Source organism: Thermobia domestica, chromosome 9 (genome assembly GCF_964235325.1).
Source record: "Thermobia domestica chromosome 9, izTheDome1.hap1.1, whole genome shotgun sequence".
NCBI lineage: Eukaryota > Metazoa > Arthropoda > Insecta > Zygentoma > Lepismatidae > Thermobia > Thermobia domestica.
Window position 1 is genome coordinate 280,201,436 of NC_137462.1, and position 19,919 is coordinate 280,221,354.

A 19,919-nucleotide genomic window follows, 5' to 3' on the forward strand; every position below is an offset into this window, starting at 1 on the left:
AGTTTCTGTTCCCATAATAAAAGTGTTTGTTTCGGGGGAGCATCTTGTTGAAACCTTATCAAAAAGTCTGCACTCACTTCTGCCAGTGTCTTACCTGTATGGTTTCTCTCATGCACACAACAACTTGCAATAATACGCAATACTGTAACAACTTGCAATACTGTAACTGGGAGTATGTCATCGATCACACAATCTGCAACAAGGGAAAACCTTACATTAGCATTTATCAAGGGATAACGGGACTTTGTGGCCACCCTGTAATTATTCTTTGGAAATGCATCTGGTTCCTCGCTTTTGATATTTGCCGTGATACAATAATAGGGCACTTGAGTTTGAAATTCTTAGAATGTGAAAAGGTTAACGGCTAGATATTTTGTAGATTTAGCAAAAAAGCTTATCATTTTACACAAATAAGTAAGATACACTAAATTGAATTTATTTGGCAAATGAAATTGCAAGAAGTTCCCATCTAGTTTAATAGGTTTGCTTTAATTTCAAAGTTCTGTACAAAGTTCTGCTTTAGAGAAGGCAAGAAATAATTGAGGAGAGACAGTGCCTGGTCTAGCATCTCCGTGGCTACAGGCTTGGTCAGATGTAAAATTAACAAGAGAAATGCATCATGCATAGTGACCAGACACATGCTCTGAGACTTGATTTTTACGCACGTCTAAGTGACAAAATAGTAAGTAGCAATGCAAGCATTGTGACAAATAACGCATCACTGGCGGAGTGCAACACATTGTGTAGAACGTACGACTCACCCGAGGTACGAGAAATGAGCTTCCGTGAAAGAGGTGTATACAAAATAGCTTCAAATTTGCAATATAAAAATATGTAGGCTTATTTTTACTGGGATCACTAGGACGGAGAATTTTTTTTCAAACATTTAGAACTACATTAACTTCCGCCAAGAATCAAACTCGGGTCTCCCTAGCCAAAGGGTCATACACTAAGCATATAGCCAAAAGAGAGAGCTCCTGGCAATTGAAATGTTACTCAATGAGGAAGTCTTACCAAAGGCTAGGGAGCTCATCGTACCGAAATATCAATTTTTATAACTGTTTCCTGTTTCTCAGCCATTCTTAATCTGCTTGAATATTTTAATAATCATCTAATACAATTCTTTAGTATTTATCCCTCATATGAGGACTGTACACAATATGTAAAATAAATTGCACAATTTTGTGTTCAATTGACTTTCTTGAAAATTTTTAAATTTCATTTCACGACTAATTTGGCAGCAGTTCCATGCATGGGCTTCTCTGGCGGGGGGGACGGGGGACGCGTCCCCCCAATATTTTGAAATACGAAATATTTAATTTTAATTTAATTTATTTAGATACTCACTAGCAGTTAGATCATTTCCTTTGATGTCCCCCTCAAATTTTACATGCCAGAGACGCCAATGGTTCCATGTAGAATAGGCCCCAGTCCTCGTTTCTAATATAATTAAACCCTACTTATTTCTCTCATTCCTTACTGTAGGCTATTCGTTATGGGAACAATTGCGGATGTGATTTGGTTAATTTCCTCTTAAGAGGAACATAACTTTGAAAGAACGTATATTACACGGAAGCATTTATGGCAACACATGTGCTACACATATCAAATAAAAGAAAATCGTATGGTAAGGAGTTGTTCTCAAACTGTACCCGGGACCCCGTGCACTGAAGGGGCGCGCACTAGCCACTAGCCACTAGACTAGAGGGAGAACTGAATTGAAAAGTGTTGCCAGTGTATGTGTAATTATGATTGTACGAATGGTGTGCATGGGCAACATTTAGAGGAGCCAAAGTACAATTACCTTCCCCCCCCCTTCCGAGTTTAGATACTGTTTTAATCAATAGTATTGTGATATACTAATGAGAAAGTGAAACTCGACTTACATGGGTGGAGAGTCCTCCTTCCTCAAATAAAGCTGTAAATAACGCTCCTTATAATGTGTCCAAAAGACCATCGATTGCGCTATCGAAGCTGCGACCACTACTTCGATTACCTACAACTTGCTCTGTCTGAGCCATGAGGCTGGTTGCATGTTGATCAGAGGACAGTGAACAGGACAGCCAAGATACAGTACTGTGAGCAGCACACAAAAGCCTCGTGCCACATATTGAGTCGAGTAGATGCTAGACAAAGGCCTCTCCAATGTTGTGATTGAGACATGCGATCAATACACCAAAGGATCTCTGTCCTCCTCCCTTTGCCTCGGCTTGGCTGTTCTGCCTTTGGTCAATATGTAACCTACCTTAAGTGCTTCTGCTTAAAACCCATCTTTAACGTCACAGAGCATCCACTGGGAAATGATTGCTTTAATGAGTTAAACAGTAACCATGACCGACGCTGATACTGTATATTTGTTTGATCCAAGAACCTACGCCGCCAAAGATGCCGAGAAAACTTCGACACCGGCAGAGCCGTAGCTGAAAATTTGGGCGCCCGGGGCTAAGAGAATTCAGTGCCCCCTATATTCATCTCGCCAGGCTTTTTTTTAAACATATAAGAGAAATATCTTTCGTTGTTATGCTACGTTGAATTTTTATCAAGCTGCTTGAACAGACCATTGCAACAGCCAACAGCCAAAAACGATCGTTGTGTATTGTTTTACAAAAAGAGTTATTTTCAAGAGACTTATTTTGGACTTTTTGTTAGTCTGGACGAAAGTTCCTGTGGTTGTATACAAATTTACTTAGAGAGTAGTTATGGAAATTTACAACTACTGTATTTACGTTTCATACTGTGGATAAGAAATTCTATTTAAATTAGAAACTATCTGCTTTTAAAATGTTCGAAATGGGTGACATAATTAATTTCCAGTAATATATATATATATATATATATATATATATATATATATATATATATATATATATATATATATATATATATATATATATATATATATATATATTGTAATTTTCTTCTATATGTGACCACACAAATATAAGCAGTTGATGGAGAACTGATCGCAATAAATTCCTTCAAACTGGAAACAATTCATGTGAATGGAGAAAAAAATCACTGGTAGTGAGTAATCTTTGAAAAAGACGAAATGCATTGGGTTAAGTTCTGACCCCTTAAGCCCCTATTCTACAACTGCTTTAAGTTCGAAAATGTTACTATTCCCCTTGTTTACCTTCATTTTTAATATTCCCGCGCAAATAGCAGTTTGCGTGTGTCTCCTTTTATTTTCACACCTTCATTTTCATTGTCGTGATTAATCCGATTGGATAGAAAAGCATGATTAGCTAAGCAAAACTCATAATCATCAAAATACCGAACACGTATTTCCGACGTTGACCGTTTCTGATTTTGAAAACGCTCCTTGCGTACTCTATAAGTGATTACTCGATACCTTGCATATCACATAGTCATTAACTAATCATATATAATAACTTTCTTCATGTAATAAGTAAAAACTTGACTCTTATTGAAACGTTTGGATTGCGAGCGTAGCGAGGAAGAAAACTTCTAACAAATCTATTTCTTTGCAAACCGACAAAAATATTGATTTAATTGGACGCTAATACATTTTCGGGGTGAAGTGTCCTTTACTCATTTCCAACACTTACTTCTTGCTCGTTCGGCACCCTCTTGCTATCAGCGCCCGGGACGACGGCCCCACTTGCCCCTCTCCCCTTAGCTACGGCTCTGGATATCGGTAGGTCAGTAATTAATCCAGGACTATCACTTCATGACATGTCAGATAATACGTGTCACACATTATAAATTTGATAATTTGATTAACATATAATTGTGTGATGGTATCCTGCTTTTCTTGAGTGAAAGCTTTGATTTGATAACGAACAGCCAATACTTTCCGTAAACTAATTAAATTTTCTTCTCTATGGAAGAATTTGTTCTATATTTCTTAAACTCATTTCTTTTGTTTATCTGTAATCAGCAGGAAATACACTTCCTGCTCTGAAAATATAGTTTTGACTTAGGAATATTATTGCGCCAGTTTCAGTGCTAAACTCTCCCCTTTGTCTATGGACGGTGTTGAAATGTGTGTTTACATTATAATGTGTCAGTGTTTCAGAAATAATACGATTGTTGGAAATTGTAAATGGCAACTTCAGACTGGCTTCCTGGAGGATTGACAAGTAATTGTTTCTTCTTAATTTGATTCCTGTTAATTTTTTATTTCTTGATACAAACAAACAATATAAATTAGAGAATTTTTGACTGATATAGTAATGAGTGGAAGGTATTGATTTAGTCGTTACTTAAGTTTCAAACCTATTATTAATCTGATATTTTATTGCGTTCTGTTTGATTACGAAGATCCATGTAGTGCCTATTCGTAGCTAACGCGCGTCATCTCTATTTGAATGGTCCTTGGCTCGATTTCCGAAAGATGTATTTGCCTTAGATACAAGCCAAGTAGTGGCTCTCCCACTTCAAAATACCAAGTTCGATCTTATGGTGAAAAGGGAACATTAATCTTGAACCAACCAAACCAATAATTACGCAGGTAAAGTAATTTTGTCGCCTTTTATTTTTCTTTCTTGTAATTTTTGAAATATGATTTAAAGTTAGCACAATGTTCGAAGAATCCATTATATATGGGTGTTACAAAAATTTGTCAATATTTGGGTAATAAGATTCCTCACATCAAAATAAGAAAAAAGTTAATATGGACCTGTGGTCGGAAGTGCATAGTTTCCTAGTTAAGTCCGATCGGTATAGTACCGAAAACGTGAAAAAATGAAGTTTAAAGGTCCGTGGTTCCACTACTATAGCACCAATCGTAGCAGGGTCAAGACATGACTGAGGAACTAGTATGTAAACTATTATGTGAACCATCCAAATATCCATCTTTTAGAACCTCCGGTACTTGCACAATCATTGTTAGAGAGGCTGTTTCGGAGTACTTGTTTACTCTTCACCTACCTTTCTAAAAATTGGTGTGCAAGTACTGGAGTTCTTAAATATGGATATTTGGATAGTTCACATACCAGTTCCTCAGTGATGTCTTGACCTGACTGCGATCGGTCCTATAGTAGTGGAGCTATAAACTTTTAAAGTTCACTTATTCCACGTTTTGGCACCCTATTAACTCTGAAAAGGGGCCGAGGTGGCTCAGTGGTAGAGCGTTCACCTCTGGTGCTTGGGGTCCTGGGTTTGATCCCAGCCCCCGCCAAGTGAACTTTGTGGTGGAAAAACACCGTGTGCGTGGGTTTCCTCGGGGTTCTTCCGTTTCCTCCCGCTCTTCATCCCACCATTTCATTCATTACTCATCATCACCGTCTCCTTTAGCCTAACCGGCATAATCGTGGGACGTAAAACTTAAAGCTTTGTACGAATGTATGTAGAGTTATGAAGATTGGAGGAGGATCCGGACCCGGTGCACCCCCCGTGGGTGTAGCCCCTGCTATCGGATGACCATAGTAGGTACGCTACGTAATAGGGACAACTTGGTACTCCAGTTTCCTCCCACTTTCTCATTCCACCAATTCACTTGCTTTAATCATAGTAATTCTTAGCCTAAAGGGCATAATCGTGGGACGTTAAACTGAAAGATTTCATTTCATTTGATTTAATTTACTATTAATAGGTCGAATCATATTTAGATTTCAGCGTTAACATTTGTGTAACCACAAGTTAATTTGTGTACAAAGTAAACAGAAATAATAAATAAATAAATGTAAACAATTAAAACTTTTAATTAGGGATGATTTTAACTAATAGCGTACAGCGAGCCGAAGGCCCAGGGGGAAACAACTAGTGATCATATTACAAAACTTGATAACTTAAGGGAGCATGATGGCTAAGGGTTGAGGGTTAAGAACTCTGAAAAATAATATTACCGGCACGTGCTCAACATCCTCAAACAACATGAAAAATACTTCTATTTTAAACGTTAAATATATATAGTTGAGTCTGGCAAAAATGTCGGTCAGCCTATAAAATACCAGTCAGTGGGAACCCTAGTGAGTGGTAAAGTACCCACCTCTAGTGCTAGGGTACCTGGTTCGATCCCACGCCATATGAGTTTCTGATGGATAGCATTGTCATTCCACCCATTCTTTCATTGATCATTCACTTCCAATAGTCTACAGCGTATATAAACGCGAGGTGTAAAAGTGAAAGACGTCGTCAAGGAACATGGATGAAAATAAACGATAAAATAAAACATTGGTGATTTGAGAAAAGCGATCTGTATCAAATATAGAAGTAGGAAAGGGAAAAAAAAAAAATACGTTTGTGCGAATCAAATGTCCATTCAAGAAGCGTAAATTCCAAAGGTCAGAAAAAAGAATCTTCCAGCTTAACGTCCCACGATTCTGACCTTTGAGGTAAGGGAGACGATGATTAAAGCAAGTGAATGATGATGGAAGACTTGGTGGAATGAGAATGTGGAAGGAAATGAGAGTACGGAGGAAACTCACAGACACGATGTTGCCTACCAGAAACTTACTTGGCCGGGTGAGCGCTCTACCACTAAGCCACCGTGCCCCTTACACACACACACAAAAAAAAAAAAAGAAAGAAAAAGAGAACTACCATATTCGCTTCTTCAAAATTGTCACAGTCTCGAACCACACACTTTTGCCATCGTTTAGCCTACAATTGGATTCTATAGCAAAGGAAATCTTGGGTATGCGATGAGAAAAACAGTCAGCCGCACGTTGCACTGTCCGGTCATCACGGAAAATCTTCCTTCCCAAGAAGAGCGCGTGATATCGGAAGAAGTGGGAGAAATATCTGGGGAATATAATGGGTGAGGAAGGGTTCATGCTGCATCTCATGAAGAGCCTGTACCGTCTTTTGTCATGCATCATGAGGCTATCATCTATCTGTTGACCATTGTTGGATACCTGCGGATGCATTTGTCACGCATTTCATGTAATCTTCACCATTATAATGATTTGCATTTATTGTATCACTAATAGTTGTTTCTGCAAATCACTTTGTTACTAAAATTACTTAGTTACTTGTGCAGTTAATACCTGTGTTAATGTTCAGAATTTTATTTATTCATGATCATATTCTGGTATGTTATAATCTCGTACTTTTACAGTGTCTAAATGACTTTTCTGTTGTTTTCCATTGCAGGCGTTTCCGGCGTGCCCGGTTCGCATGAATCTGGATACCCTCCCGAGGATCAGCCTATCCAGCCTTCCCCGTCCTAATCTTCGGGGTCTCTCCAGCCGCATCTCATCAACTGTTCCCAGTTTTTGTTTTGTGTCATCGAGCATGGCTCCTCCGAGAGGAAGGCACGGCTGGTGCGGCTGCTTCAAGGTATTTATTATAATTATCATCATTACATCTTACCTGAACTTAACCATATTCAATATCTTTCAAGTCTTTCTGCTCTTGTAACATTATCACGTATGATAACACAGGGAGTATTAATATTCTAGTTCTTTCCTAGACTATGGATGAAGATAACGAGTTGTAATGTCTTTTATATTTTTATTAAAAAAAAAAAAAAGTTGTGTGTAGTTCTTTAAATATTGTTTAACGGAAAATATTGTCGAATGTAGCATCTTCTATTGATTAGGATCTTATTAAAATACTTTCTTTTTTTATATTGTTTTTAATCATTCAAGTTTCTTCTTTTTATAACTTTTCATTTCTCTTTCTTTCTTTCTTTCTTTCTTTCTTTTTATTCATTCAATCTTTCTTTCTTTTCCTTTCTTTCTTTCTCTTTCTTTCTCTTTTTCTTTCTTTCTTTATTCAATCTTTCTTTATTCAATATTTCTTTCTCTTTCTATTCTTTCTTTTCTTTCTTTCTATTCTTTCTTTGTCTTTCTTTTTCTTTTTCTTTCTTTCTTGTTTTTCTTTCTTTCTTCTGTTTTTCTTTCTCTTTCTTTATTCATTCAATCTTTCTTTCTTTTTCTTTATTCATTCAATCTTTCTTTTTCTTTATTCATTCAATCTTTCTTTTTCTTTATTCATTCAATCTTTCTTTCTTTTTCTTCCCTGTACGAAAATGATTAATCAATTTCACTTCAACTCTTGTTTGTTAAACTCCCTTTGAACTCGGACGCTATATAAGGTGGGTCCGAAATTTAATCATAGGGATTCATTTCCTGAGAATATCTCCTTAACTTACGAAGGTTTTTCTATAGTTGCGTTAGGCAAATGTTAGGAAGATAAAATTCCCTGGGAGATTTCTTCTCTATGCTTTAAACGTGTGACATTTGTCATCAAACAGCAAAGACTTGAGAATAAAAGTATGGTAGAAACGTGAATAGACAATTTTATTCTCCTCCAATAAGTAGTTTTACAAATTTAAAAAGTAAAGACCTAATAGTCAACTTACAAAACATAGAATTCATTCCACGGTATGAGATATATATTTAGCTGACGCAACCTTTGAACAACACTGTAAGAACTAATTCTTTTATAACTCACCTGGTGTTGAATATTTAGAGAAAACAATCGAGCATCGAGCACCTTGGATATCGAAATTTGCGGAACGAAAGCGATAGACCATCTTTTACCAGTCGCTTTTGACAACGTATCTTGACCTTAGCGTTAGCCATACAATACACATTTATTCTGGGTCTGCCAGGGGCGGATCCAGGACGGACTTCTTGGGAGGGGGGGCGGTAAGTTGTCATACTGCTACTTTAAGGCCTCCAAACTTTGTGATAGGTTTTATTTATATATACACCGTATAAAATAAGAAAGTCTCCTCTTCTGGGGGGGATCGCCCCGATCGCCCCCCTGGATCCGCCCCTGGGGTCTGCACAGTATTTGCGCTTTTATCAAAATAAAAGTGGAAAATTTAGAGCAGTTTCCCAAAATTTTATTTTTACGGCACAATATCTTACGTCAGATTGTAACAATTCCAACACATTTTGCATGTTTACTGTCTTAAACTGCCAGCTGTCAAATGACGTTAGTTTTTACCCGCTGCGACTAAAATACTCTGACATTCGGGACACTAACGCAACATCTTAAGCAAAAGAGTCAATACCTTTTAAACCACCTGATATATCCTTCGATGAGGAGCGTTAAATTAACATATCTCGCAGATGAGCTGCATGCCAGAATAACTGTAAGTAATATGACTTGTATTTCTGGTAGAGAGGTGGATATCTTTTCAGAAGCAACCATAAAACGGCAAATATGACCAATAGTCTCGTTAAACAGTTTTCATCCATGATTTGTTGCAAAATATGGCATTTTGCCACAACTGTCGGTCTTTACATATTTGTGATCCTCTGATATCATAATGTTGTACTAGAGGGCAGTGGCTCTTGCAGAAAAAGTGTTCCGGGGGCACACGTATTATTTCGGGGGGACACTGCGTGTACAATTTTTTATATTATAGACGTATTATTTAGGTCTCGTCCGGGGGGGGCACTCTCAGACTGCGGGGGCATTGCCCCCCTAAAAACATGTCTGGAAGAAACACTGCTGGAGGGAGCACAGAGGAAAACTCCAGAACAAGATGCGACTTCAGCTCTAACAAGGATAATTTCTAAAGATTGGAAATTGTGCTATTGGAGTGGGAGACGAACGTTGATCAATGGTTTACTGTGCTGGTGTGTTAACTACTACGACATCCAATCCGCAATCTGACTAGTGACAGCTTCACTCTTGAGGTCGGCGCTGAACTTCTTGGCCACGTGGAATATACCACGGCTATTCTTCTTGGTCTTCCCTGAGTCTAACAATATATTATTGAACGAGTGAATTAGATATAATAATGTAAATGGATAGTACATTAAGCCAGATACCCGGCTTGATTCCCGGTTTCGATTCTAGAGGATATGATGTGAGATATAATAGCTTATTTCTCCAATTATGATGTTAAGATAATTGATAAATCACTATCACAGAAGAGAGAGAGAGAGAGAGAGAGAGAGAGAGAGAGAAAAGAATGTTCATTCTCAGCTGTAAACAAAATTTTGTTTATGCTACTGGGTATTAATCACATTGTAACGCAAGAACTATTCACCAGCTTTGTTTCACTTACTCTTCTTTTGAGGACGAAATTTTGAACATCCATCGTTTTGTTTCTACAGTGTGCATATGCGTTTGTGTGTACATTATGGTCACACGTGGAGAGCAGTGGAAAGCGACGAAGCGTTGATGGAATCACCCGACAGAGGAGAGCGCATGGTGCAGCCGGCAGAGAATTAATGTGTGTCGAGTCATCTTCTTTCGCGAGTCATTTTTTGGGTCAGCACAGGCTGGTTTTCCCCTTTGCCCACTTTCATTTTTTCCAATATTACTTAAAAATCGTACAAGTAAGCCAAAACAACTTTCACAGTTCTTTGTAAGTTATATGTTTCCGGGCCAAGGGTGAACACAGTGTCATATGCTAATTATTGAAGATCGGAATATGAGAAATATGATCCATTATTATTATTATTATTATTATTATTATTATTATTATTATTATTATTATTATTATTATTATTATTCGTATAAATAAATAGCGCATATGCCTTTTTCGTGCGTGGCACTGAATTCTATTCTAGGCGCAATACACGTTTTTCCATTTAACGTTTTAAGCCCCTTTTTTATTAGCAAGGGCGTATGAGAGGACGAGGAGTATCAGCGAGATCACAATACTTAAAATTGGACAAGAACCCACTGATTCCAGAACCCATCGAAAATTGAACTCAGGAATGAAAGTTAAAAAGTAACATTCTGATGAACTGAGTCAGAAATAATAGGTAGGCCTACTAAGTCGATGGACTGACCACATAGTACTCAGTAGAATATGTATGATACAAGCATATTACTATTATTGTGCGAGGGGCCGCGGTGGCTCAGTGGTAGACCGTTCACCTCTGATGCATGGGATCCTTGTCCCAGCTCGCGCCAAGTGAGCTTTGTGGTGGACAAACATCGTGTGCGTGGGTTTCCTTGGGGTTCTACCGTTTCCTCCCACTTTCTTCATTCCACTACTTCATTCATTTCTCATCATCACCGTTTCCTTTAACCTAGCCGGCATATCCATAGGCCGTAAAACTCAAAGATTTCATTTCATTCTTCGTTAGAGTCATCTTCAGTAAACTACAGCTATTTGGGGTTAGGAAGAAAATTCTTCTCCCCTAGAGAATTCTATAAGAACCTTAAGTTTAAAATTTGGTCCAGATATGCTGAAGATATGGTTTGTTAGCGGGATGAACAGACAGGCAGACATCGAAGAACCAATTTTTCGGTATGTAGGGCACATGAAATCTCGATTTTTTTTCACGGCGCCATACTTTCTTCTCTCCTACCGTCTCTCGAAAATAATGAAAATGGGTGTTGAACTGTTTAGGAAGTTTACTTCCTACCAGTGGAAGGACTGCAAGTAAACATTCCACCAAAATATCAGAACAACAGGAATACGGATTCTATAAAAATAAAAGTGAGTATGTGACTTAACTCTTAAACCACTCGACCGCTCTCGATCAAATTTTCAACATAGATGAGGATTGAACTTGGGATGGATTTTGTCATTTCACTTCGATGGTACAGTCCGCAGCAAAAAACCTGCAACATGAGCATGTAAGTTTATTGTAAAGCTACGCCTAACAGCGAAGGGGATCAACATAACGTTTAAGTGGCACTAATCACGCCAGGATGAACCTCGGCGTCCTTTCCTGCACGCTTATTTTGGAGCAAAAGACTTCGTCGTTTTACAATAAACTTACATGCTCATGTTGCATTTTTTTTTTTTTTTTTTTTGCTGCGGACTGTACAACTTAGAGGAGGGAGATATTTAAAAATTATCGAAAGTGACCGATATTAGTGTCGAATGCACAGTTTTTTGGGTCACTGAGGCGAGCGAACAGTGACACTTCCGATGCAATTTAAATCCAAATTCAGCCCTTTATGTACAAAATGAAACGTGTTCTCACGGTGCGAAGAACGAGTATTCTGATAGTAAATTGTATTCGTAACCAATAACTATAATAATGTATTCGTATTAATGATAATGGAAAATACTATAATTCAACCATTTATTGAAACTCTTTCCATATCAGTCTAGTTGAGTTGAGTTTATTTTAGTTTAGCGTTCCTTTCAGCATCGAGGCTATATGAAACGTAGACCTACTGATTAACGTGGAATCCGAACACATGAGCTCCCGCCGGGAATCGAACCAGGGTCTCTCACGCCAAAGGCACATACGCTAACCGTTTAGTCACAGTCGTTCATTTGTCACAATATCCATTGTTCCCTCTTTTGGTATGGGGCTGGTGGGATTTTGTGAAATTCAGTATAGTGACAATGGTGAAAGTAAAGTAAATATAGAGGAGACCATAGTTAAAATACACGTACAAAAGGACAGGACTATATTATTATTTTTTTTTTCCTTTTTCCAATATTGTGGAAACCATAACGAATATTTGCCGAGCATAGAACCTAACTCGATAATACATTTAAAAAGTAAAATGTAAAAGTCTTGACAGGAAAATCAACTAAAACCACAATTTATAAATTTCCGGCGATTGCACTAGAGATTAGATAACCAACTTATGTATTAAAAAAATATATACATAAGGAAATTTTTGCTGATCTTCCTATACTGCAAATAAGCAAACAGTATTCAAAAGTTATTTTCTAAAGTAACACAAAGTTGTGGAATACAAGCTTTTTTAATTAGTTTTGAAAATCGTCAGAAGTAACTTAACTAATTCACAAAACATTGTGGAAGAATTGAATCATATCGTGTTGATATCTCAGGGTTCTATATTAGGGCTATTTTTATTTGTATTAGAGAGCTTATCGTGATTCGATTTCGAGCGAGGAGCCATGGACATTTTAGTGTAGATCTAGCATTGTAAGGTAATTTTAGACGTAGCGAACGCAACGTACGTACGTGTGACCATACAACGTGTTATCAAGGGAAGACCCATTTGAGTAGGACTTGTGATGGCCTATGATGCATGGCAGTTTCGTAACGTTGTACATTGAATAATATTGCGTTAATGCACTTGTATCCAATTCTGTTCACTGTACAGCTCTTCACTTCTTTGGATATACTACAAAGTACGTATTCAAATAACGCAATGGTTCGAAGTTTTTGTATTTGATTCGTTCATTTTTACGCTGTACCTCCTACGATATTAGTCGTATTACAACACAATTTTGGCTGTTCAATACGTGGTACGTATTATAGCGTACATTGGATGGTGATTTTTTTTCTTTTCGCCATTACGTTCTAAAATGTTAGATATCCAGATTTGAAGATCAAAATGTGGAAATTTTTGGATTCCGGGTTTTTATCCGGGATACTGGGATCTGTGAGTGTAACGAATGTAATACTTATCTAATGTCTATTACGTATGCTACGTACGGTATTTTTGAATTACTCTGACATCTCATTAGTTCCAGAGATATGTGCCTTCAAAGCAATGTGTACAAATAGAGTGGTCTTTTCGTTGATATATCAATCTCTCGAAAACGAAGGGGAATGGAATCATGATTTATATAGATTTTTTTTGCTTGTCATAAACTATACTACCGGTATCGTTCCTCAAAATATGGCCCTTTCCTGGTTGGACACCCTATATATAGTGTTTTGGAAATTTACTTAGCAAAACTATTGCGTTAGCTACCAGTTTTCTCAAGAAATCCCGTCTATCTTTTCACGTTCTAAAACTTAAGCCGTTTAGTTTGATATCTTTCCGAAGATTGCAATGAATCATTTACGATTTCCGAATGTTACCTTAAGCAAGGCAAAAAGAAAGGAAGTTGTTTTATGTAATCAGAGCTTTTATGATGATTTTTGAAGTAATAAAATTGTTAGATGTGAAAGAAATACTTCGTTCCACATTTTATAACTTTCTTTTCCAGTCATTCCTTTTACTATCAGAAATGCATGTGTCGTAGTGAAGCAATGGGGCCTTCCTTTAACATGGAGTTCGAAAACATTGTAACTGGCTGAGAGTAGGTCTATTCCAGGAAATTACTGGAAGTTTCCATTGCAGTACATGCACTTATACATTTATACGTTGTTAAAATTACACGTGGAAGGATAACAAAGGAACAGATTGTATTTTACAAAAAGGTTTTCCACTCATCCGCTTATCTGAATTAGCCATTCTGGTTGAGTGGTCTTCTACTACAAAAATATTTTTTAATAAAGATAGTGAAATCGTTTGTTTTTCGTCTCGTTTCCAGTAGTAAATGCGATACAACCGAAGCAATACAAGGTAAACTGTGCAGAATTTTCAATTACTCGTCATGTATATTAATAATGTGTATTTAAAATACAAGAAGCTCGGAACCATAGCCTTTACTAATTGTAAGTGAAACCAACACAAATATGATCATGAACCAATGTTGTTGAGCAGTGATTTCCAACTTTTTTTCCCACTGATGAAACAGTTTACTCATCGTCGATAATATCGCAATAGGCTTCTTTGATTTATTAGTAAAAAAATACAGGGTGGCCACAAAGTTCTGTTACCCCCTGAAAATAAGTAACATAAACCACTAAACTACGTAAATAAATACACGAAAAGAACAGAACGACATGAACAACAATGCTTTCGAGAAGTTTTATTGAAATAGAAAACATTAAGTGTCCAAAGGACGTCTGTCGACTGTCATTCTCGTAACAAAGGATAAGCGCCATCAGCTTCTGTATGACATTTTGCGGAGCATTACAAGCTTGTTTCACAGCTTCTGGCTGTTCGGCAGTGGTATCGTAACAGTTTTGTGAAACGATACCCTTTATGAACCCCCATAGCGCGTTATCACAAGTGGTGAGGTCTTGGTTTCGGTAAAGTCGTAAAGATCACTTTGCAGCGTTTTGGTACTGTGTCGAACATGTGAAGGAGTGCTGCACATGCCTCCACTCTCCGATCCATGTCTGCGTCCGATAATTCTAAGATTTGAAACACTAACGGCAAAAGGCTCAATACTTTTTAGAGTACCTGATAGAAGTGTTTCCATTATTTTGATAAATAAAACTACGTGCTCTCTTACTACAACTATTACATACAAGGAAATAAAAAGGCATCCTTATCATCATCATCATCAGATCATGTAAGAGAAAAGTTCACTACCACCATCGCTGTCCAAAAAAAAAAAAAAAATTATAAAACATCATGTAATTATAAACGTCTTCATCAACACCACTTTCGGCTACTCATCCCTGCACTCTTAGCTTATCGAAAGCTTTAAAACATCTAAGTTAACCCAAGCCTCTTAACTTGCCTGGAACTCGAAAGTCTCCTACCCACTTAGCTTGCCTAAAACTCGAAAAACTCAACTACTGTCTTAGCTTGCCTAGAGCTCTGTGGTTTCCCTGGCCTCTTAGCTTGCGTGAAGCTCTGCGGGACACCAATTTATCTTTGCTTACCTGGGAAACTAAAAATTTCTAAACCACTTCCACTTATACCACATCAGTGTTGGGCAAATTTCAATTGAATTAACAATTAACAATTAATCTGTAAATTTAATTGTTAATTGCAATTAACAATTGAAATAAGTAATGGTTAATTGTTAATTGCAGTTGGCCATTGAAAAAGGAGAATCAATTGCAATTGATCAATTGATTGAAAGTAATTGCAGTGGAAAGTAATTGCAATTGAATTCTGCAATTCAATTGCAATTGAAATTAATTGGCAATTGATTCAATTGCAATTGATTTCCACAGCAATTACTTTCAATTGATTGATCAATTGCAATTGATTTTCACTGATTAATTTTCAACACTGTAGTTCAGAGAGGGCGTGGGGCAATGAAAACTTTAGCCACGACCAATTGACTCACCACCCGTCGTGACCCACGACCCACCGTGACCCACTCTGACCCACCACCCATCATAAACCACTCTTACCCACTGTGACCCACCAAAACCCATTGTCATCAACTCTGACCCATGATTCACGCCCTCTTCTCTACTGACTAAAGAGTTTAAACTTGTAATAAAACAAGCCTATAAAATTATCACTCATCGGAGTTTGAATTTCTACGATCAATCGCTCAAGCACCGCACTAATACAATAACGGCGGATCTGACCTTTCTAATATAAATAAAATAGAGTTTGTTCGTGTGTCTGTCTGTCTATCTTTGTGCGGCCTGTGGACGAGGCGAGTGGACCGAAACTTTTCAAAATTTGGTCACGGGTAGCTTGGTCTAGGCCCCAGACCAAGCCGAAGATTTTTTTTTTAATTTCTTACTAAGGGGTCTCCAGGGGGCGTTTACCGGGACCGGCCTGGGGACCAGAAAAGTCGACCGAGAGTTACCAAATTTTGGTCAAAGATACCTTGGTCCAGGTCCCACACCAAGGCAAAGCGTTTTCAACAAAATTCGAACCAGGGGGTCTCAGGGTGGCGTTTAACGGGACATGTAAAAGTAGAACGATATCAGTGTCGATTTCATAGTTTTCGCGGTCGCTGAGATCAATGCTGAAACTCCGATCGCATTAACTTCCAAATTCAGCGTATTCGGCTGCGGGCCATGGGTCAACCGGGGGGGGGGGATACCGAAACGTAAAAGTAATCCAAAATGACCGATATTAGTGTCAAATCCATAGTTTTCGCGGTTGCTGATATCAATGGCGACACTACCATTAGCGATGACTTTCAAATTCATCCACCGTTGTATGCGGGCCTTGGGTCACCAGAGGGGGGAATTCCGAGACATGTAAAAATAATCGAAAATGACCAATATTAATGTCAAATCCATAGTTTTCGGGATAGCTGAGCTCAATGGTGAAACTCAAGACCGCGTTTACTTTCATATTTAGCCCCCATCAGCTAAGAAAGGGGGGCATTAGAAAGGGGGGCATCACGAGACATGTAAAAATAATCCACAATGACCGATGTCAAATCCGTTGTTTTCGCGGTGGCTGAGATCAATGGTGATACTTTCATTAGCGATGATTTTCAAATTTAGCCACCATTGTATGCGGGCCGGGAGGCACCGGGGGTGGGAATTGCGAGACATGTAAAAATAATGGAAAGTGTCAAATCCATAGTTTTCGCTGTCGCTGAGATGAATGGTGATACTTCCACAGGAGTTGACTTCCAAATACAGTCCCCATCGGCTGTGGGCCAGAGGCATTGTTTTTTTTTTTTCAAAATTGGAACCAGAGGATTATAGGGACTTTTACCGGCATATGTAAAAAGTAGTAGAAAATGGCAGATGTTAGTGACACATTCATAGTTTTCGCGGTATTGGTTGGGGGTTGGTGGGGCCCAGAGGAGATTTTTTCACAATACGAACCAAGGCGGTCTTGAGGGGGGGTTTCACCGGGACATGTAAAAGTAGTCGATTTGTGTCGAATCCATATTTATTGGGGTTGCTCAGACGTATAGTGACACCCTCGATAGTGTTTACGTTCGAATTCAGCCCCCATCGGCCTTCCCAGTGAAAACACATGTACGTTGTTGGATATATATTCACACAAAATATATCCAATTTTAGAAATGTTTCTTAATTGTTCTCCCGTTGTTCAGTTTGTTTACATTGATATTTTATCTGATCCGTGCGAAGAACGGGCATAACAGCTAGTATGAAATGGTAAAGTGTTTGTTATGGAACAAATTACAATGAATTCAATTATATAGATAATAATTATAATTATAATTAATAATTATTTCCTTGTTGAATTATAGATACTTTTCAGTGGAAAACTGAATAAAATTTAAAAGTCCCAAATCAACGTAAAGTAGACCAACGTAAAGGAAAAATGTATAAAATTTTCCATATAATTAAGCTTACAAACTTAAATGGAAATTTAGCTTAATTACATGGAAATTTTTTGTGTCGTTTTGTGCGCCTATTTCTTCGTTTTCTGCGTCACAGGAAATGGTCAATGTTATCCTACAAATATGGCGGAACAAGTTAATGCTGTTCCGTCAGGAACGATTTCGAGGTCGTTTCCTTCACATCATCTTGTGCGTGTTTTCTACCGTTTTGTAAGCCTATTTCCACGTTTTGTGAATCAATGGTAGTGGGTCAAAATGGGCATTCAAAGTGGGAAGAAAAATGATCCACTCTCCCACCAGTATCGAACTTCAAGGTCGCTTTTTCGCATTGTTTAGTGCATGTTTTTACCGTTTCTGCGTATATTTTTACGTTTTGTAGGCCAACAAAAGTGGGTCAATGCGGGAGACCCGGGTTCGATTCCCGGCGGGAGCTCATGTGGTTCGGATTCCACGTTAATCAGTAGGTCCACGTCTCATATAGCCTCGCTGCTGAACGGGACGTAAAACTCAAAATCAATCAATCAATCAAAAGTGGGTCAAAGACGACCTACCAATATGGCAGAAAAAGACATATCCATTCCACTTTCAAGGTCTATTTTGACCCTCTCCCACTGATGCACAAAGCGACACAAATCATGCATAGAAAATGTGAAGAAAACGACCTCGACATTCGATGGTGACGGAACAGCATTATGTTATTCCGCTATACTTGTAGGCCCTTTTGACCCATTTTCGTTGTCGCACTAAAGTGGAAATAGGAGCACAAAACAGTACAAAGCAGGCAATATACGATGCGAAAGAAATGACCTCCAAATTCGATAGTGGCGGAATAATGGCTCTATTTCCTCACACATTGATGGACCATTTTGACGCATTTCTGGTGATGCTCAAAACGTGGAAGTAGGCGAACAGAACGGTACAAAATACACACTAAACGATGCGAAAGAACCAACCCCGAAATTCGATAGTGGCGGAACAGTGAGCCATTTAACTCCCACTTTAAAGCTCCGTTTAACTCACCTCGGGTGATGCACAAGACGAGAAATAGGCGCAGAAAACTTAAAAAAGGGCACTAAACGATGCGAAAGAAACGACCTAGAAATTCGATAGTGTCGGAACAATGGGTCATTTTGGTCACACACTGGAGGCCCATTTTGACACACTTCTGGTGACGCGCAAAACGTGGAAATAAGAGCACGAAACGGCACGAAACATTCACTAGTCGATGCGAAAGGAAGGACCACGAAATTTGGTAGTGGCGGAGCAGTGGGCCATTTTCGTCCCACATTCGAGGCCCATTTTGACCGTCTTCCAGTGACGCACAAAACATCGAAATACTCGCACAAAAGGGTACGCGATGTGAAATTAACGACCTCGAAATTCGATAGTGGCGGAACAGTGGGTCATTTTCGTCCCATCTTAGAAGCCCATTTTGACCCACTTCTGGTGACGCACAAAACGTGGAAATGGGGGCACGAAACAGCACGAAAATTCAGTAGTCGATGCAAAAGGAAGGACCTCGAAATTCGGTAGTGGCGGAGAAGTGGGTGATTTTCGTCCCACCTTCGAGGCCATTTTGACCGTCTTCCAGTGACGCACAAAACGTCGAAATAGGCGCATAAAAGGTACGCGGTGTGAAATTAACGACCTCGAAATTCGATAGTAGCGGAACTCTTGGTCATTTTCGTCCCACCTTGGAAGCCCATTTTGACCCACTTCCGGTGACGCACAAAACGTGGAAATAAGGGTACGAAACGGCACGACACATTCACTAGTTGATGCGAAAGAAAGAACCTCAAAATTCGGTAGTGGCGGAGCAGTGGGTCAATTTCGTCCCACTTTTGAGGCCCATTTTGACCGTCTTCAAGTGACGCACAGAACGTCGAAATAGACGCACAAAAGGGTACGCGATGTGAAATTAACGACCTCGAGATTTAATAGTGGCGGAACTCTTGGCCATTTTAACCCACTTCCCATGACGCACAAAACGGAAGTAGACGCACAAAACGGCACAAAACGATGTGAAGGAAACGAACTCGAAATTCATTGGTGGCGGAAGAGCAATAATTTGTTCCGCCATATTTGTAGGCCCATTTTGACCCACTTCCGGTGATGCACAAAATGTGGGAATAGGCGCACAAAGCGACACAAAACACGCACAAAAGATGCAAAACAAAGTACCTCGAAATTTGTTGGTGGTGGAACAAGTTAATGACGCCGTGAGCACCAATATAAGTATATACTGTAGTTCTTACCAGGGGGCGCGGTGGGTCAGTGTTAGAGCGTTCAC

The 19,919-nt window shown here is 38.7% G+C and overlaps 1 protein-coding gene across 6 annotated transcripts in view; it reads left to right on the forward strand.

The window, feature by feature from the left end:
• The window catches only part of DAAM (disheveled-associated activator of morphogenesis-like protein), a 254,175-nt gene that overhangs the window by 149,596 nt on the left and 84,660 nt on the right, over window positions 1-19,919 (forward strand). For all 6 annotated transcript variants that reach the window (XM_081726067.1, XM_081726068.1, XM_081726069.1 and 3 more), the window contains one exon: window positions 7,060-7,245. In XM_081726067.1, coding sequence (XP_081582193.1) covers window positions 7,084-7,245 — 162 coding nt within the window. In that variant the 5' untranslated portion in view covers window positions 7,060-7,083. The remainder of the gene's footprint in view (window positions 1-7,059; window positions 7,246-19,919) is intronic.